The 22,303-nt window shown below is 33.6% G+C and overlaps 1 protein-coding gene across 1 annotated transcript in view; it reads right to left on the bottom strand.

Annotated features, from left to right (window-relative positions):
• The window catches only part of KIF6 (kinesin family member 6), a 170,060-nt gene that overhangs the window by 137,669 nt on the left and 10,088 nt on the right, over positions 1-22,303 (bottom strand). The window contains exons 4-5 of the mRNA XM_087775455.1: positions 12,162-12,309; positions 7,392-7,501 (exon numbers count right to left, since the gene is read on the bottom strand). Of these exons, the coding sequence (XP_087631581.1) occupies positions 7,392-7,501; positions 12,162-12,309 (258 nt within the window). The remainder of the gene's footprint in view (positions 1-7,391; positions 7,502-12,161; positions 12,310-22,303) is intronic.

The raw sequence follows: 22,303 nt of genomic DNA, 5'->3' as shown, positions 1-22,303 counted from the left end.
AAAAGGAGACAGTGGGGACATCACAAACCAGTGACAGCCTCCTATACAGTTGCCTTGCCTTCCAAAACAACAACAAAATGATTTAGTTTATAGAGCTATAAAGTTATTGTATAATAGGATAATAGATTTCTATAGATCATTCTCTATATTAGCAAAATCTTTAAATTTCATAGCCCAAACTTGGATTTTGGAGTGGAAAAGCTCTCTTAAGTTATCCATAATGACTGAAAGAAGGCAGAGACAAGGTTTTGTTTTCTTTATAAGCAAAGAATCTTTTCCATTTGGCTTAATGGATGGAATTTGTAGCTGACTAGGAAACCTGTAGGATGGGATCAACCTTTTTTATACTGTTATTAACTCAGGCTCTTTCCTGCATCAGCTGAGCTACCAGTAATGCAAGAGAGCCTTACACATTGAATGCTTTCATTTATGAAATTCCTGTTACTGGCAAACAATTAAGTTAAAGCTTCCTTTGATTAATTAATACCATCTCATTAACTTGTGTAATATAAATAAAAAAAAACCCTTAAAAGACTTTGGAAAAGACATGACAATTTTAAAAATCAAGTTTCCTATGACTATATCTGTCTCTAGGGCTTAGAATTGAAGATATCTAAAATAAGGTAAAAAACCTTATAAACATTTAAAAATTAATCATAATGATGTAAACAAATAATATATGAGGATACATATGTTCTATGACAATACATTAGCAGAATATAGTGATACTACTTCAGCATGAGGAGGAGACTATGCAGCCAATAATAAATTGAGGAAAAGGATAAAAGAGAAAAGCAGCAGAAGCATGCATCTTGGAGTCTGTCCAGAAGAACAAAATAAACTAATGGGTAACTATACCTAATCTTTGTGTAAAGTTGCAAGGAGCTTTAGGTTTTAAGAAAGAACGACCAAGATCATCATTTTATATATCATCCAAAAAAAAAAAATATCTTTCAGAAGTATAGCTCCCTGAATACCACATCAGAGGACAAAGTCAACACTGATTCAAGAGGCAAGGTTACAAAGTTATTCCGCCACCAGCACAGCTTTCAATAGCACAGAGGTTTGACTTTCCATTCAAGTATAGACCTAGAGCATAATCTCTTAGCTTGTCAGACATGACAGAACTATGAGATGAGTAAGTACTGGTGCAGACTGTTCTCCTGACACGTCATATTGTGATAGGAAACCCTTCCTACTGTCTCCAATGAATTCTACATGTGAGACAAGAAAACACAGTTTGCTTGTTCTACACTTTATGGACATAGGAGTGTATTGATACTGACTGAGAGACCATTGCACATTTAAGAGTTAGTGATCCACACAACAGTTGACCTGAGCAGGCGCAGCCTGTGCTGTGCTGCACGCACAGCGTGGCATTCGGGTCTTGTGTCATGCTGCACAGACCCCTCGGATGCAGGATAAATTCAGCCAGGCCATTGTAACAGAAGAGCCTGCAGGCAGGTTCCACATGGTCATCGCACCACCTGTGTGGCCTTGCCTTTATCAAAACATGCCGCAAGAAGTTCTCATTAGAACACCATTAAGAAATGGAGCTCTTTTCTTGTGAGGAAATTCTATAATAGCTAGAATGACCAAAAGGGAGAGCTCCTCTCCACAGACAGGATCTGCGCTGCTCTGTGCGGTGTGCTGCGGGGAAATCCATTCAGGCTCCGTCTGATGCTGCATGAACACGGGGTGCCCAGCATCTGATGGGATGCAAGATTTACTTGCCATCTATATTCCTCCTCTTATTCTGTCTTATTAAAGCAGTTACCTTACTAAGCCATTTATTGTCAGGCCTTTCTTACCGAGACCTGGAAAGAGCCCCGCACCAGCTCTCTCTCCTCCCTCACCCCACCGAGCAGAACAAGGAGTCAGAACTGAAACAAGGAGACTGGTCGTTCATGTACATATAAGATCTGTTAGAATTTGCAGGCAACTGCAATAATCTCACTTAAAAAAAAAGGTTTGTTAAATAATACTTTGATATTCAAAAGTAAAGGTGCCTTGAAAAGCACAGCAATAATCTGAATTAATTTACTCATCCAATGCCTTTAGAAAAGTCACCTTAGAAGTTTCACTCACTTCTTCCTACTAGCTTTCAGGAAACAAATCAACATAAAATCTGGATGGGAATAAACAATACTCAATGTATGCTGAAATTGTTTTACACATTTAAAGTGTAATTTGTTTGAACTGTAATGAACAAAACATAGTCTTTGAAGAAATGACTCAGAACAGTTTTCAGCTGTCTCCTCATTAACAAACAGGAAAGCTTCAGTTTACAAACCTTTGTATTCTCCTCATGTTTAGTATTCAGTAGTAACACACTGAACACTTCATTTTGAAAGAATGTATTTCATATTAAAAGACTGAGCTAATATTATTATTCGCCTTAGAAATTTTAAAACACTGGTAATTCTCAGAACACTGAAAATACAGTTCTTGAAGATCTATGGATGGTGGCCAGTTCCTACATGACATAGTTGGTCAGCCATTGAAAAGGGGAAGCGCTGACATTAACCCTGTTAATCCTGGGGATAGGCAACAGGTTTATCTGCATCAAAAAAATCAGATTGAATAAAATATATTTCCTATATGTTGAAAATTATTCCTTTAGCCTTCTTTTTTCTTTTTTTCTTCTTTGTTAAGCAGCACAGGAATTATTATACGAGTTGGTTTAGCTTTGCCTGTCAGCAGTTTGGTAACTGTTAAAGCCCTTGGAGGGCTGTGGAGAAACAGAAGAGTATAAACTCATTTGAGATAGTTAACCAATATTCAGTTACAGAATTTTTTTTTTTTTTTAAGTGAAAATAGTTTACACTGACCTCATGGAACATAACAGTTCTGCATGCTACTAATATATATTCATATAGGTATTGTTGATGTTTGAAATTAATTGGCTTTTAGCTTAAAGTGTCTTCCTTTTTTATGGAATTGTGTTCACTTAATCTATAGTTCAAGTAAACTTCATCTTTCTGGAGCATAAGCTCGGAATGAATTCTCAGAGGACTCAAAGTGAATTAGCTGGTTGGGGTTTTTTTTGTTTGTTTGTTTGTTTTTTTAAGTCTGACAACATCACACTAAATCTTATATATTTCCCTATGAAAGAGGACTTTAAAGAATCTTCATACAAAAATGTGGAATCACTTATGCTGGCTGGAAGTTTAGATTACATTTTCCCCTGGCCACATCACTCCTGATTAACGGTTGTCTGAGCTCCCTAAGAAGTAGCTCCTCAACTACTGCAGTTTAAAGACTGACATTTTAAGGTAAAATAGCATTAATTTTAGTTTGCCTTCACATGTAAGAGTGTCACCTGCTGTAGTTTGGACAGGTAAAGAGGTAAATTATTGGTTGTCCTGACTTAATCTACCACTAAGGGTTCTATAATCTCAGTCTTTACTTTTGTGTTATTGTTCATCGCCAAGAAAATTCTTACTTCTTAATAAATAATACAAACTAGTTAGGAAGAGTTTGTACTGGTAGGTTATAACTAAAGTGAAATTGGTTTGATTCAGTATCATGGAGTTATACAAATTACAAATACACTGCACAACAGAGAACCTGGTAGAGAAGAAAGACTCTTGCACAACCTCAGAGCAAATGAAGAGCTTCAGAAAAATTTTCCTAATTTGAACAGTCCTGCAAATCTTTTATGAAAACAAGAGATGGCAGTAAGAATTCAAATAGTCTTCTACCAGCTATATTTTATAGCAATAGTTTTATACTTTTTCCATGTTTGAAAACAATCATAATTTCCTTGTATAAACATGGAACTCTCTACAGCTACAACCAGAATTAAATTCAATTTTTGCATTCTAATAATTAAGATTCTTCAAATGTATTTGCATCTCCATATGCTGTGTTTCAGCTACAGTGTCATGAAGTTAAAACACTGTTAGCTTTGCATAAGCAAAACAAGTTACAATTGTAAACTAAGGCGTATTGTATATGAAGTATTAAGGTATATCAAATGTTATCTTCTATGGGCTACATGTAATATGATAACAACTAAACATCACGAATACTGTTTTTTTTTCCTGTGAAAATAAAAGTTCAGTGGGATTTCAAAACCAAACTTAGTAGATGTATAAATATCTGTACCTGTTAGAAGTGTGGTACATATTTAGGTATACATATATAAATATGTATATGTATACATATCTCTACATATGCAGAACTATGTAATTCTCTATATGACTCTATCTATGTATACATATAGACAGACATATAGATATATGAACTACATTCACACATTTGTCAGGAATTTATTTCCAGAAAAGTAGTGATTTTTTGTGAGAGCCTCTTCCCTTCTTATCTGGCAGACTAACGAAATGATTAAGCAGTATTAAGATGAAAATTTAATAGTCTACAGAATATACAAAGAATGTCTACACACGAAACCTTGACTTCAGGAGCTGAGATTCCAAATCTAACCATGCAATGATTAGGTGCATCAGGCAATTTTTAAAATTTTTATTATTCACTTTTCTTTAAACATCAAACACAACTTTAATGTCTCGTTTTTCAAGTACTATCAACAAGCCTGTTGTGCACTTTTCATAACTTCTATTACCTGAATGGCATCACTCCGTGTTTATTCCTTCCGTTGAACTGATAATGTAGTCATTAACATAGAGCTTGCTAGGCAGAAGTACAAATCTTTGATTCAAATTGCACCCCCTTCTTTTGCAGGAATAGGGATAACAATACTGTTCCAAAACAATCTGCATACTTTACGAGGCTAACTAATCTTTTGCTTACTCTTCTAAAATGACACATTTCTTCAACACTTTTCTTGTCCATCTTATACACTTGGGAGAATATCAGCACAGACTGCTAATATTTCCCTAAGCATAGAAAACCTGTATTTGACTTTGTATGGTGCTTAAAACCTTGATAATCCACTGTGGAGTTCAACAGGAAATTGTGCATAATATGACCCTTTTAAAGTACAAAAAACATAAGTTCTTTTTAATATTCTCGTTAAATACATGCTTTCAAACAAACTTGAAGAAGCTAGATTATTCTGTATTTTGCTTACTACCACTAAAATCTTAAAAGGTCTTAAGCACATAAAATTATCAGAAAAATGAAATATATATTATGTAATAAACACCTGATATGTTTTAAAATTTGATTCCTATTTCCTTAAGTGTAACTACTACTTACTTTGTCATTTACAAAAATTAACCAACTAAAATATAGTTAATCATGCAACTACCCTTTCCTGCAATTTCTACTCCCTTTTTAGCTCAGAATGACACTATATATTTTTAAATTTTCAATCCCTAAATTACTATCTTAAAAGATAAACAAAAAATTGTATTAATTAAACATTTTTATACAATGCTAAATATGAGTGGTGAAGGTATAGTTTTAGTGTACAGTACATATTTTTTTGCCAAATGATGTACTGGAAATAATAATGACCATGTACAGCAAAACCATTAAGCACTTATTAAGATTACTTTCTACAGAAAAAATTATTATCTCACTAAAACCCATCCTGCAACAGTATACACTACATAAGTTTACAGGTAATTACTATTATTTCAGTGTGCTTCCTTCACAACCAAATTCTCTGTCATCTTTTACTTTTTAAAAATAGACTAATACATAACAAGGAGTTATTCTTTAGCATAATTGAATCACCATACACAAACCAATTTAAAATTCATTATTATTACTAAACATTCAGAATATAGTTTTAAAAAGTGACAAGTTTTCCAGGGCATATGACCCCCAAATAACTGTTTCAAATAAAGTTGCAATTAAACTAATCAAATTCAATTTAGTTAAATTGAATAACTTCAATTTAATAAAATGAATAAATTGAATGAGTTCAAATAAAATATTGCAAATAACTTAATAAATGAAATTAATAATTTAATAAACAAATAATTTAATAGCATTAACTTTAATAAGCTGAATAAAAGTGTAACAGACTATTTTTTACACATAACTGCGAAAAAAACTGCACCTGTAAAAATGGGCACCAAAATTAAATTATTATCCAAATTAGTCTCTGATTTAGAATTTTTCTCTGCATAGCACAGGGAGCAGATAATAAAACAAATTAGATCCTAAACTTTACCATGAAAGACATCAGTAAATACATCCAGTCCTTATAGCACCTATGTGTCATAAAGTGATAAAATTTAGTTCTATTTTACAGATGAAGAAAGCAAAGCAATAAGACCAGCTTACAGCCCAGTCTCATACTTTGAATTTGTCTGCTGCCTTCCTTATCTCTAGATTAGCTTGTTTTATAAAGATCAGTCTTGAAAGGTTTTGTAGATATACATCTTAGGTACAACATATCTTGTAGAAAACTAAAGCTATATTTTAATACAACTTGGAATATTTTTTTTAAATAAACAAAATGGGTTTAATATGTTAATAACATAACTAGCTATTCTGATACAAAATTCTACTGATTTTTCTGTTACTGCTCCATTGGCAGTTTTCAGTATGTTTCCTGCTCTTGTATCAGCAGTGCTCTAATTGCTATTTATATGTTTCAGTCACCATCATGTTGAGCGAGAAAGTTTATGATTCCCAGCATTATTTCAGGGCATTTGCAAATCCAAGCAGTCAACAACTCACTCATTTATATGTATTTAATGTTTGCTGAGTTATTTTAAGAATAACACAGACGATAAACTATTTTTTCAAGAAACTTAAAAACTAGGATTTGGAGTTCCTTTAAATTATAAGATCTTTAACTTCACCAGGCTTATGTGTTCATGACCTACAAACCTTTATTTACTACCCTTCTCCAAGTATTAGTAGGTGCTAGTGTTTTATCAATGAAAACTATTATAACAATCATCCATTCTGAAGTAAATATATTGTTCTTTGGAGTTCCTTGTGGTCTTTTCTATCTGTTACCTAATTTCATAATTCATACCTCATTTCATAATTCCTTATTCTAGAAAAATAATTATCCTTGAAGGAAAAGGTCCAAGTAGAAGCAGAGAGTTTTTCTCCCTACTGTTATAAGGAAATACATGTAGTACATGTGTCTCTGCCACCCCCACACACATGCATACCATATAAAGAGACAGGCTGTCATGAGAAAAACAAGTATACCTTCTCTTTCATTTTCAGTGGCTGCTATAGATCTCTTCTGCATAATATCAACATACATTTTTAATACTTTCGCCTTCAGTTACTCCCATCTAGTTTCCCTAGCTTCTGTACATATAAAATAGGAGAAAATTTAGACAGTGTTGATAAAATTGAGAAAACAAAGTATTTTGAGTTAATTAACACTGAGATCGGTAGCACAGTTTCAAAAAAGTCCCCAAACAATGCAACAGGGCATATGAAAATGATTTCTGTTGTTGTTTTTGATGATTCTCTGTAGTTTTATTACTTACGGCAAATCTTCCAATCTGGAGGCCTCGTGTCTTGGGTTCAACAGATCATAACCACATTCATTGTAGATTTCTAAGTAGGAAACATGAGTTGTATACACTTTACTGCTATCCTGGGTAAGGAAAAAAAAAAAATAGAAAGAAGGAAGAGCTATAAAGAGAAGTCAGAGATAGATCAGAGGACAAATTTCTCACTACAGCTTTTATGTTGCTTCCTCACTGTCTCTTTTTCTTTTCTGGCTATGGTTTACATTTTCAATTTGTGATACTTTTATGTTTTCTGTTACCATATGTATAAAGGCTCAAGAAGAAAAAAGAAAAAACAACAAAAAATCCCAACCAAAACACACACGCACAAACCAAACCAAACCAAAAATTCCCCCAAAACTCCATCATGCACATGAGTTTAGTCTGGGTTTTTTTATTGGTTCCTTATATCTGGAAAAGTCTCTATACACTTAGAACATGGCAGCCTGCTTACAGAACCATGCAACATACCATTTTTCACTTCTAGGACAAAAAAAGAATGTTATTGTGGAGAGATAAACCCTCATATTATGGATAGAAACACTATGCTTAAAAAAAAAAAAGGAACAACAATGACAAAAATAAATCAAAAGATTTACTTAATTTAGAAACATCAGTGACATACTGCTTTCCACTCTCTTTATCATAACATTTAAGCACTGTATATGATGTCGGCTGTTCTCTGTAATCCTCATTTTTTTGTATAATACATTGCCAAAATGTAACTTAACACAACTGGGTTTTGCAGACAGAATTTTCTCCTGCCCCAAAGCCAAATCCAAACAACATAAACCTCAAAATAATGGGCTATGATTTCCAAAATAAAAGAAAATTAGTCACTTCTTTTCAGCAGATGAAGCCACTGTGAAAGTACTCATATCACCCTCACAGTAGCAGTTTAATAATCCAATCCACTACAGTTGTTTTGCAAAATACTTTGAGATATGAACTTTTCATTTTTATTTAATAATTATTTCCCATGGTTTTTTTATTGATAATGACAGTTCACTATTTCAAGGGACATCATTTAAAAAGATACACTACAGATGGATGGAAAAAATGTAGTAAGGAACTGTTGGCAAACAGGAAGCTGTGGAAATAGGAGAATTTCTGACCAGTAAATTAAAAGGAGATGTTATTAAAAACAAAGGGCTTGATTTGCTTCTCATTTGGGGTAAAGTTTTGTTTCCTTGGTTTCAAATTGTACTGTTTCAGTAAGACTTCAAAAGTCTTCTATCTTATGTCCCTGAATTCACTTTCTCCTGTTCCATCCTACTTAGGGTTAGGAAGCAGATGAGTCTTCTCCACTATGTCAGCACTTTTCAAAGGATAGTTGTAGATAAAAAGAAATGAAACAAAGGAAAGGTATGAAAAGAAAGTCAGGTGGAAAGATAAAATACCAAGAAGAGATGCTTTAAGATGCACCAAGAAAGAAAATGTATGAAACAAACATAAAGATTTGGAAGCACGCAGACAGAAATATCCCTATAAGCATAATTAAGTAGAGCTTTTGATCCAAAACCCAGCCTGAAAACAGAAACACAAATATTTTTATTTTTGTAGAAACTATGTGCTGAGAAGATGGCAAATAAACCAGTTATTTTCATCCTATTTTGTTTTTACTACATAATTAGCACTAGAGAAGAATGCTGGTGTGTTGACACTGTATGTTGCTGGCAATTGCAAGGTCAACCTGCTTACTTTCCATGATGAAAGTCCTCCACGGGGTCGTGTGGGTGCAGCAGGCAACATGATCACGTGGGTGTTTTTTTTTTCATTTCTACTCCCACAAGAGCAAGCTTTTGTGCACCTGCAATATGCTGTGTACATTTACCTGCCAAAGCCATGCTTTGAAAGAGCCATGGTAATTACTTAATATTGTTATCCTTTACTCAGACAGGGCATGTTCATGTGACAGATATATACCCTTACGAGTAAGAATTGGTACCCCATATTAGATGTATGGCAGAGTATAAAAGCACAGTGTAACAACTGATGTTAATGTCAAATAATATTTAAATTTGTTTAATGAAATAACTCTGTTAAAATGTGAAGATTAATCTTAAATGAGTCATACGTCTGGTGGAATAAATGAAGTGACAAAACATATATTACACCAGATTCCTCCTCTCTTCACTTTTCCCTCCTACAGTTACGAAAGCACCAGAAGGATTGACTGTGTTCACTCATATCAGTATTACTAAAAGTATACTAAAAGAAAATGAAATTTCTCGTAAACATAATGAACAATCATCAGTGTGTTACTCTGGCACATCCTTTCACTTATTCTCTCATTTCATTGCATACAAATGTCAAACTGAAATAATTCTACAATATTTTGGTTATAACCTAATACATATACACACATCCCCCTGCATCCTCCTTTAGAAAACAGTTCTTGTACCTGGAATGCCAATCACTATATCATCAGCTAGTTCTTGTTGTTTCTCACAGTGCCCTTATATGTGGCAAAAAAATAGGACATGTTACTTAAGCTTTCTTTCCAACTTGTAGGCTGCAGGTCAGCCAGAAGACTTATGATTTGTAATGACTAACTTAAAATTAACTTCTCTATTCAATGGTAAATTTTGTTGCTGACATCTTATTTAAGTTTCTGAAGCACTTCAGTTGACAATTATCATTTACTTATTAGAAAAATTAATGTAAGGAGATAATAAGAAATATTTCAGGTGTGGTAAGACTTTTAAAGTTGGAGTTTTTTTAATAATTTGTATTTATTCTGTTTCTATCATTGCTCTGAGATGTTGAGACATTACAGTGTACTTGTAGTATTTGAAATGTCACTACTAGCTTCTGTAAAACTGAACTGATGCCATGTTTTCTGTATATAAAATAAATAAGTAAGCTGCCAAATTAAGTTTTGGGTGTCTTTTTTGGGGGGAGCAGTAGATCCAGAAGAATCATACAATTAAATTGCAGTCAGTTTTCTCCTTCTCCCAAATTCTGCCAATTCTCTTTCTGCCAGGCATGATGGGGTTTTTTTGCAGAGGAAGCAACACCACTGTTTTTTTTTTTTATTCAAAGTAAAAGAGTAAAAGACTTCAAATTCAGCGGGGTACAGTGATCTGTAAATCAGCTTGATTAATTTGTAAATGCAACAATTACACTTTTTTTTTCTGCAAGGTATTTTTCTTTTTGTAATCACAAAACTATTTTAAGACTTTGTATTATTTCCCTCCCTACTTCTACAGGGCACAGCTAGAGTTGCTGAAATATATCATTCATTTTTACATCACTGGATTCACCTAAAAAGTAAGTTTATAGCTCTTTGGTTTAGGTCAGTTACCACACTGAAGTGATGTGTTTTGCCCTATAAGCTATGTAAAAATTCAGTATTCAAACAGCATTGAGCGGTCAGTGGCAGGAAAATCTGTGCAGTATTTAAAAAATGAACAGAAAAGCATTAAGAAATAACTGGGACAGAACTGTAAGACTCAGAAATACTATAAGATGAGGAAAAAAGGAAGAGACAGAGAAATCATACTGGGCAGCATTTACTACTGCCCAAATTTTTGGTGAAGCCAAATCAATATTTATATGGGTACAGCAACTATTTCTCCACCGGAAGTTTCAGATATAAAGCACATGCAAAATTGGTTTTCAGAACAGTTTACCACATTTGAAAGTGTTTTTCTAGTCACTGTTAACTAGTGTTTAGGTACTGATACTGTTTTAAAAACAGACCAAAGGATTTTTTCTTTTTTCTTCATTTTGAAAAGAAAGAAATAGGAATAATTAATAACAACAATAATAATAATAATAAAGAACATTTGTGACATTTTACTATTTACATCTTTACCTGTTTATGTGTTATTGCGGTGGTGCATCCCTCCCCTCTTCTTGGACTACTTTACAATCTCAGTAACTCCCGTCAAAAGTTGGCCTTACACATGCAATTATGTTAAGAAATGTGCCTAACAATGTTTCTACCCAACTACATTCAGTGAATCAGATTTTCATTACTAATACAATGTACACATAAAAACATTCCATACAAGTGCATAATTGGAAAACAGTAAAGAAGGAAAATTAATATGGATATCTATTTTCTCTCAAATACTTAAAGGTTTTGCATTACTGACTTTAAAAATTGCTTTTCATCATAATTAGGTGTATTTGATATTATCATTCCATAATATATTCTAGCTAATAAGTAACATTAGGTAAAATAAAGGCATTAGGCAAAATAAATAGCTGAATATTTAGAAATGCTTAATATTTGTTTTACTATTTTATGGGTTGGAGTGGTTTTTTTTGAGCATCAGTCAAGCACAAAGAAATTAGGTAACTTAGGAAGAGTGAAAGTAATGCTCCATCTTTTGTACAACATTGTTGGTTTACATAGGAATCAGAGCAATTTTTGTATGAGATGTGTGTGATGCAATGCATATAATACAAAACCAGAGCGGAGCTAATATAAGTGTTAAGACAAAGAGAACCAATTACGTGATCTGAATGTACATTTCACCGACTAAAAATAGTATGGTTTTTAAAACTACGAAAAAACTCTCCAGTGATGTGCATTATTTTCAGTTTACTGCAACAAACCAGGTAAGCAAAACTACTACCAATGTATTTTTGCATAACGTATCATGTCAAGTTAGATATTTTCTTCAGCATTAATTTTAGGGCTTCCTCTAACACTACTATAAAAACAGCCTTTTGCAATATAGTTAAGTATTTTAAACCAGACATGAAAAATAAACAGAAAACAATGTCCCGTACCTTCTGCAATTGATCAAAAACGTACGATAGAGTCCTGGGAATGATGCCTCGATCACTGTAACGTTCTGCTCCTCCTGTGATGGTAAAAGTTTTGCCACTGCCTGTCTGACCATATGCAAAGATAGTACCATTATATCCCGCCAAAACACTATAGGAAAAAAGAATGGGGACATAATTAATATGTAAGGCATAACATATTTTCCATGATCAACTTTGTATAGAACCAAGATATAATTAACAGTAATTCTTAATTACATAGCAGCTGTCTTCAGTAATACAAGAATACACTTCAAGATACGTATTCTAGATTCAATGGAATTTATCTAGAACTGAAGGACTTTTTGATGCCTTGACTTACCCCATTATTCAATATCATCATTAGTTGATCATAATCATCCCTATTTACATTACTTTTGTATACTTTTCTCTTTGGCTGATTATTTTTTGCAAGGATGATGTTCAGTCTCTTAAAAGACTGCAGATGTCAGGAATTGTGACCATTGATACATTACTAAAGAATCTAGAAATATTTCACATGTGACTTCATTAATTGTAAACAGAGAAGACTACATTATGGTTAGAAACTCATGTAACGATACAGGTTATACCAGGGGTCTTTTTTTATTCTGAGAATACTACTATACTAAACTATCAGACTACTCCTAGCTTGGATAAGGGTATGCAGGAGAACCTGTGCTTATATCAGTGTAGTAAAATCTTCATTTACTATGAAAACACACAAAACCACATTGGTAAAAGCAAATTTTTTCTGTTAGAACTGTCTCTGTACAAGAAGCTTCTGTGGAACAGCAATAGTAGCTATGCAATGGCATAGCTTGAAATGCCATTCAGACTCAATCACCTTTTTTCACACCTTTACTTCTACTTGCAGAAGTGCCGAACAAAAGTCCAGTTCAAATATCTTTCTCTAATTCACCACACTCTCACAGTTAGCTTCCGCCTGATTTCCACCAAACAGTAGATAAGCTTAATGACAGTGGTAGAGCTGCACACCATGGAGAAAACATTGGACTTGGCTGCAGCTGAGATACAGCTCAGGAGCCATGGCTGACTAAATGGAATTTTCAAGTTGTGACTAAATATAATTTGAGATTTTTGCTCCTGATTTTATTCTAAAGGAGAGGGCTTTTAATGCAATGAACAAAAAGCAGTCCCCTAAATGATGGTGATCTAGACTCCACTACTGATAAGTCAGTACAATTTGAAAGAACTATTTTTCCATGAGAATATAGCATTTTTTTCCTTATTAATATATGGCAAAATTTCTTGCACTATTTATGAAGAGAGAGTCATATTTTTCTCAAGTGAGACCCCTTTGATAGGCTGATGTTTGAAATATAAATACAACATTTCGTTTTTTCCTTGATATTAAAAGTAAAATTTCAGGTATCCAATGTTTAAAATTTCTATTGATACTCACAGTTGACTATCATACATTTCCCTTGTATGGCTCTCTCTCAAAAGACAAAAATACTAAAAATCTATTTCCACATTTCTAATTCCATTTCTTTTTAATTATTGTGAACTGCCCTAAACTTGAAAAATATTTTAAAGTGCTCTAAGATTTTATGCTTCACACTGACTGGCTATAAACAATGAGGTAAAAATGATGAAGGACATAATTATTTTGAATTTTCCCTTGTCTGTAAAAGCAAACAAAAACTGAATAAAATTATCAAAAATTATTAGAAACACAAATTAAATAGTGATGAAATCAGTTACTGACTGTAATATTCAGATGGCCAATCAAACCAGAACTCATAGAGTCTATAGTTGACAGGATATATGATAAAAAAATCAGATTAGACTGCCAAGCTTTTTCCTATTCCTTTCAGCAGCTGTCCATTACAAAATGTTTCCTGGATTCATCCATCTCAGAACTGTTCTACCACAATTCCAGCATCTCCCAACAAAATACATGAAAGGAGAATTTGAAAACAAAGTAATCAAGAAAGAATTATTTTCTTAATAAAACTTATCAGAAGCAAAATCTACTTTGGATTTGATTCACTATGCTTAAGGACCTACTAATTTTGCTACAGAAAAAGAAAAGCTAAAATTATTCTTGTGCATTTTGTTTATTGAAAAAGTGATAAATAAGCTAAGATCTTAAAAAATAAAAAGGGGCAAACAACCCTTGCATAAGCGGAAAAGAACCACGTATAGATAGCTGCTGGTCTGGCGCCACAAGATATGCAATGGTTCTCCAACTTATTAAAGTTTATTTAAAGGCCTGAGTAGGTGCCAAATTGCTTATTTTAATCCATTACAGTAGGATGTCAGAGACAAAAACAGAAACATGTTGAAAGGAACTACAGTGAACATCTGCTCCCAAAGACCAAAACACCCAAAGACAGAGTATATATACATTTTAGATTCCAGATGTTAAAAATCAAAACAGTTATTATTATAAAACACCTCATTCATCTATCTTAAGAATTTCTAGTGCCCACTGTCACAGTATCTGAATGCTGAAGACAGTAATGAGTTGTCAGAAGGCAGGGGGTATCAAAAGAAGCTCAGAGATGGCAGATTCAGAACAAGCAAGGGGAAATGATTCTTCATGCAAAATGTAGTTAAGCTGTGAAACTTAACCTCATTTTGGATGTTTTGGATGCCAGAAGTTCACTCAAGCTTCAGTAGAGACTGGACTAATTATCAAAAAAAAATTCTCTCCGGGCTACTATTCACAGAGAAATCAGAAAGTCCCTAAACTACAAACAACTAAGGGCTAACAGAATACTTGGGGGAAGTAGCTCTACAAGTTTACACCGTTGTTGTTTTTTTTTCCCTGAGCATTGAGTGCTAGTCCATGTGAGAGATAACATACTGGGCTAGATAGAACTTTGGTCTGACCCAATACAGTAGCTCTTCTGTTTTTACTTCTCTGCTCTTTGGCTCTTCTAGATCTAGCATTTTGCATTGTTAAGTTTTCTTACTTCTTCTCTTCTTTAAAGCTCTTAAAGGTATATATTTTCAATTACTGTGACATGGCTCCTGCAGAAAGGTGTGTTTTGCAACGTGTCTAAAAAAGTGGTAAAGGTGTGCCTGTGAACTATTAACTTGAGGTCACCATACTTCACAAAAAGCTGTTGATTAGGATCACCACACATGTAAACATAGGATAAGATGTCACATACCATACTCTGTCAAAACAGCTGCAAAAGTCAGTGAGTTTTCTTTGTGTTATTTGATCCATATATTTCTTATACTTATTGCAGTGCATCAGCACAGCTCTGAACAGTTTTCCAGAAAACACTGAAAGTTCAGATAATGTGAACATATCAATGTTAATAATGTATTCTCCAATGTAATTGTAGGTAATATTGATATTGCATTGCATAGATGCACTATGAAAGTGCTGGTTATGATTCCACAGTTGAGTTCCACTTTAAAATCCAAGATGAAAGTCAATCTTCTTTTTCATAGATGTGTGCATAATTACGTATATAATTGCATCCTGTCCATATTTACAGCACTCATTTCTTTCATTCAGAGTGTATTAAAACTAACAACCAAGTCAATTTAAGAAAAGCCTGCTTGAGATGCTAAGGAAGCCTGTCAGGAAAGAGGACTACCAATAATATCAGTGAAACTGCTGGCAAAGCCTTCTAAGAGTGAAGTGCAACCCCATGAAGACAGGATGAAGAATAAATTCCCTTTCTAAATCTAAGAAGAAAACCGCCCTTATATAAATATGACAAAGGACTAGGAGATCAAGCAGGACTGACGGAGCTCCTTTGGCTTAGAAAAAAGCTGAAGACTACGATCTTACCTCCTGAAAAGAGTAGATGGCAAGACACACTGAAAAGGAGGAGTCTCTACTGTATCAGCTTGTTCATAAGGAATTAAACTTATGAACTAAATAGAACTAAAGCTTATGTGTACACATATATGTTTATGAAAGAACAAATTTCAAAACTGAAGATGTGTGACCACCAATCGAGTATAATAATATTAATCAATATCAATTTTCAAGGTCTGTATGTGATAAAGTCTACATGGATCAAGTCATATAAAATCCATACCTGGTGTTACTAATTCAGACTTCTTTTAAGGAACTTCTCTTAGAATCAATGGGAATACAGAATGTTTTAGCAATGAGGCTTGTGGAGAAACTATTGTCACAGCAAATACTTGCTAAAGATATACTTTGCTCTTTTTCCACTTCTAAGAACTTCAAGTCAAAAATAAATACCAAACTTTACTACTCTAATTTTAGTTCATTGTCCCAAGGAGTTTTACACTGAAATGGTAACAATACGTGTAGGCGGACCAATACCTAATTAATCAATAGATCAATTAAACCAATATCTATTTATTAAATACTGAGGAATTTTAAGATAGGTACTTAGTGTTTTCAACCTAAGATGCACAATCCCTTTAGGAAAATAAAAACATAGAAAGCTTCATAACCGTTTAGCCACCCATAAAATGTTACTTAAACAACAACAACAAACTACACTGCAGTATTATCCTTGGCAAAGTGAAGGGTCTCTCAGATGATAAGAGTTAGTATAGAGAGCAGAAAATATACACATTCTCCCTTTCATCACAAAATGTAATTGCAACAGGTACCTAAAAAAGTTAGCAACATCAATTATGAGATGACAAGAAGAGAGTGTATTTTCTAAACAGCGTCCACCAAAAGGATCCTTGAAGATTCTCATCTGCAAATTAAAGCTGTCCCTAACAGTACTGGAACTGATTCTCTACTGGGAAAGGCGGTAGAGGATCAGCAGCTCTTTTCTGCCTATTCTGCAAAATCTACTTTGTAAGATGTCAGTTCACCCAGGGAAAGTCTGCATCTTTGCTCTTCAAATTCTCTGAAAAAAAATCCCAAACCTTTGTTAAAGTTAGTATTTGAAAGTACACAGGTTGACATGGTTATTGACAGTAGTTTTGTGTAAACTTCAAAATATGCATACATAAAGATCATACATTAAAAGGATATTTTCAGTCATACCCCTCAGTGTTATCACAATATCCAGAACTTTGCATTTTTTTTCCTCCCAGGAAGCTGAGTTTTGGCATGGTTAAGGAGACAATTTGTTGAATAAATTGTCTCTTTACTACTTCAAACAAAACACACCAAAGACACATAATCCAAGGAGAGGCTTTGCTGAAAAGATCTTTCATGAAGTTATGCAATGTTGTATAGCTCCCTGTTCAGAAGTTCATGGACTAGTTCCAGACAGATTAGCCAGAATGTTGCTGGAGAAATCTGTCTCCAGTATATTTTAGCAAAGTTACTCCTGTTACGATTGTCAGAGTTCCTGAAGGGCCTTCTTTTTTTAAGAGTACCAAGTTCAGAACTATAAAGCCTACTATAGAGAAAAATAAGTTTTTAAAATACGATGACTAAAACTTGCCCAAATTTGTACATTTGTTTCACTGTGTTAGGAAATTCAGAGAATTCATTTTCCTTGCATGCTAAAACATGAAGGCATATATGTGTAAAACTTGGTGATAGACTTAGCTTTTATAAAAAGAAGAGAAAGTGATATTCATCAAAAGCCACATAAAACAATCTTTACATAATAAAATGTGTATCAATTTTACCTACAAAAATATTAATAGTTAAATCAAACAAATACAGAAAAATAAAAAAGTCAGTTTCTAACAAATAATTTTTTGTTTCAGCTTTGCTTTTACTGCTTTACAACCAGGTGTGCCATGTTCCTATCCGGAAATTAAGGACCAACTTAAATGTGTAAAGGAAAAACCTAAGCTGTTGTGTGCGTGAGCAGTAAGTCTGACATGTTGGACTTCGTACTTGTGAACGGCAAAATCCATTGAATATGGACAAGTGTCATTGGCCTGCATTTCTACATGTGAAGAAGTCTCAAAAAAATTACCCAAGATCACAAATTCTGTGAAGACAAGCTTTCCAGAAAAAGATGAAATTTCAGGGAAAACACAGACATATAGTAGTTCTGCAAACAATCATATTTCAATCTCATTTAATATACTGAGCTGTCTTCATATCTTGTTATTAACGTGTAGATCTTGGTTACATGACTGCCAAGAAAGGCCCCAAAAGGTCACACTCTGGAAATTCAAATGGATCAGAAGAAGTAAACAAATTAAATCTTAATATTTTAGGTTTCACTCATGATGCCAGAATATTAGGATTTCCCAGATGGTGTAGCATAATTAATAATTGTGTCAGTACTTGGTAAATATATATTTTTAAATTGTGTATCTATTTTTGTGTTTCAGTGAAGATACCTCTGGTCAAACTATATGAAGACTCACATATTACAAATCTGTATACAATGATAAAATTGTAATGTTTGCTGGATATAGTAATTTGAAATTGAAACATGTAAGTCTATGTGACAACACATTTACATATGTATGCTGTATGTAAAGGTGTGCTGGATGACAAATTTTAGTCTTGTTGTTTTTAATCACTGTAAGAAAAGTCAATTTAAAGCAAAATATTGGTGAGGAAACATCATGATTACCTGCTAAGTATTCTGAATTCATCAACAAGTATTTATGTAATAAGCAGCTCTGGTTAGTAAAGTTGGTATCATTAAACAATCTAAAATTACACAACAAAGGTTTCCCTTGGTGGAAGTCAGAATAAGATAGAAGAAAAAAAAACACAAACAACTCCCTCCCAAAAAAAAACCCACAAAAAAAGGAAATATTCATAAACCAACAAGAAAATGGTAACAGCAACTAATATCAGTTTCAATGAAATAATAACATTAATTGCAGGCAAATAACTCCTAATCTATGAATAAGTATTGTTTTATTACAGACCTAAATCTTCTTTATCCTTTTATTCCGCAGTATAATTTCTAATCTAATTATATGCCCACTTCAAGACCATTTTAACATAGAAAAAGGTTAGATCTGTTCTTATATTTTACTCAGGGAACTGAATGCTTCTTTTCTGGTTAAGCACTGAAAAAATATTGCTGTTTTTTAGAAACACAACAGTTTGTGCTTGACCTTACAAAGCTAATCAGCAGCATTTTTTAAACACAAAGAAAGTATTGAATATGTCCTCTATATTGCATGCTATCGAAAGCACACCTTTTCCAAGTGGGAGAGAGTTTGTGCACACAACTGACTAAGGACATAGATTTGATCACACTGCTATATGAACCTAACCATACATTATGACAGCAACATAATTTAGCATGATGTGATGGGACAAATCAAAAATTTTCAAGTTTTACCTCCAAGCTATGACACAGACTACCAAGAAATCTCCCACAATGACAATCTTTGAGACAGAAATCACAATACTGTCAGTGTTTTTCTGACCAGAATATTGAAATAACCATCAGAGGTTTAGAAAACACACTGAGAAAGAGTTCTCCACCTGCAAAGTATCATTAAGTAAGACCATGACCCAAAGCTTATTCAAGTCAATGACCACCTTTCCAATCATCTCACTGAGTTTTAGGCAGGATCCAAAGCATGGGACAATTTGATGCAGATTTTTTGCTGGTGTAAATGCTTAAACACACTACAGCATTTAAACACATCCACATGTATCAAAAATACTTCTAATACTTTATGAACTCTTAACATACGTTCTACAAACTATTTTTTCCAATTCATGTGGAATACTCTCAATTCTAATACTCTTGTTTTAGAGAAGAGACATAAAAAAAAAAGCAGCAAGCTGAAGTAAATGTTCCTTAATTAGCCCACTTTCAGCACAACCTTAAAACTGCTCCATAATCCAAGTACTGTTATACAAAAGCTTACATAATGATGCTTGCTCAAGAAAATAAGTTTTGGCTTTATGAAAAATGAATTATAACATGCTTTCTCTTCTGCCCTTTAGACTTCAAGAAACTGATGAATAAAAAAATAAAAATCAATCATGATTAAAATAGTAAGGGTTCAATATTTTAAAAGTTCCCTTATCAGTGGTAAGACAGTCATGAAAAAATCCTTAAGAGTCCAGAGAAAAAAAAATTGTTAATAAGAAATGGTCATTACATGTAAGGACTTAGCCAGTGACACTGAGGAAGAATAAACAAATGCTGTAACACTGTAGCTGCATCTATGATGGTCTAAAAGTATAAGAAAAAACAGTTATTTAGAGAGAGGTAGCATCTTTTACTAGACTCACTAATATAATTGGGGGAAAACAAGACTAGGCTCAGGGCTTCAGTGGATTATTGGTTTTTTGGTTATGTTAGAAAGACCCTGTCTCTTCCCTCACAATCTTGCTAAGCAAAAGCTGTCAGTACAATGTTGTATCAATTATCAGGCATAGGACAATTCTTTCTAGTATGGACTCATATATGAATGTAGTTAAAGGAAAGCAAGGCCGTGTGTTTTTTTTTTCCTCTAAAATTTTCTTACTCAGTTATCAGTTAACTTGCACTTTCGAACTTACTCATAATTAGTGGAGATTTAAAAACATGCACAGTGAGAAATTAACTTTTAATTTAAAACTTCATTTTAGATACCTTTTTAAATAAATGGCTGTTACAGAGTCGTGTACTGGTATTTTCACTCACCCAACTGACTTGCCTTATGCCTGAAAGATGTCTAATTCCTAAATAAAGGATGTGATACAGAAGTCTAACTCATGCAAGCAATTCCACTTAAATTCATAGATAAGTTATACTTACAACTGCTTAACATTCCTTAAGTGAGAAATTCCTGAAGTGAGAGCTAGACAATTTATGGTTAGTTACTACAGTTCAAAATATCATTCAGTACTTCGTTCTTGAATATCTGAAACAATATAAATAGTGGTATAAAGCCCACTGACAGCAGACAGAGGTTGAAAGCAGACTGAGGTTGTTTTATTGTGGTTGGTTTTACTGATTACATTTTATTTTAATTTTCAGTTAATATCGTTTGTTCTGTTTAAAGTTTATGGATACAGAACTTTTCATTTGTTTCTGTGCTCATTGTTAATGAGACTTCAGGCAGGCTTGTGCCTAAGCATAACGAAGAGTTCTGCCTCCTCTGCTGCTACACTAGTTTTGCTGAATCAAACAGAACAGTTACTGTCAAAATTTGGAAAAAAAACAAAACAAAAACAAAAACAAAAAAAAACAAGAAAAAAAAAAACCACAAACTCTCCCCCTTGAGTTCTGTATCCAGTTTTGGACTTCCCAGTAGAAGAAGGATGCTATAAAGAAACTGGAGCGAGCCTGACAGAACCAAGTTATTTCAAGCTGGAGCACACCACACAGAAGGGAAAGCCAAGCGAGCTGTTTTCTATCAAACTGGAAAAGAGAAAGCTATACATGTACCTAATTACCACCTTCCATTATGCAATGGATCATTACAGAGGTGGACTCAGACTCTTCTCAGAGGCTTACAGTGGTAGGACAAGAGGCAGTGGTCACAAGTTGCAAGAGGGGAAATTCCAAGAAGGTATAAGGAAAATGTTTTTCATAGTGAGAGTAGTTAAGCCCTGGAACAGGTGCCTAGATGGGTTGTGGGATCCCCATCTTTGGATATTTTCAAAGTTCTACTGGACAATGGCCTGAGCAACCTGATCTAACCTTGAAGCTAGACCTGCTTTTCTCAGGAGATTGGATCAGATGACCTACAGAGATCCCTTCTGACCTAATTAATCTAATTTGTTAGCAGTAGGCATAATCCACGCAGAATCATCAGCAGAAGGAAAAAGTAAACAGTCCTTACCAGTCCCTGAAAACATGCTACAAACTCTGTTCTATTTCAGACTAGTCTCAATGCATCAGTTTTATAACCACCAATATGCCAGTATTCCTCAGGGAAGTCAGAGAGCTCTGATTCCTTTTGTGTTACGCCAAATTTCATAATGAAAAAGACAAAGAAATAGTAACAACTTTATTCTCAAATTTTTGACATTGGCAGATATTACAGTAAATGAAGCCTATTCAGAACACCAAAAACCATCACAGCAACGATGAATATGAAGTCTAAGCAAAAAGATTTGCTTACTCTGACACTTAATTGCTATTGCAAGACATACTTCTCAGTCTTCAAAAGGATTAAAAAATCATTTAAGTAAATGCATTTAAGCCATCTGTAATTTTTATTATTGTTTTGTTTTAAAATAAAAAAGTTCAAAGTGAAAGGTTTTTACTAAGTTTATAATGAAAAAAAAGGCCTTATTAAGTAAGGACTGAATTCTGTGA

This window comes from Nipponia nippon, unplaced genomic scaffold (genome assembly GCF_047370975.1).
Source record: "Nipponia nippon isolate SJK-2023a ecotype South Korea unplaced genomic scaffold, ASM4737097v1 scaffold_4, whole genome shotgun sequence".
Lineage (NCBI taxonomy): Eukaryota > Metazoa > Chordata > Aves > Pelecaniformes > Threskiornithidae > Nipponia > Nipponia nippon.
Note: the sequence above shows the minus strand (reverse complement) of the source record. Positions and strands in the feature narration are given on the sequence as shown.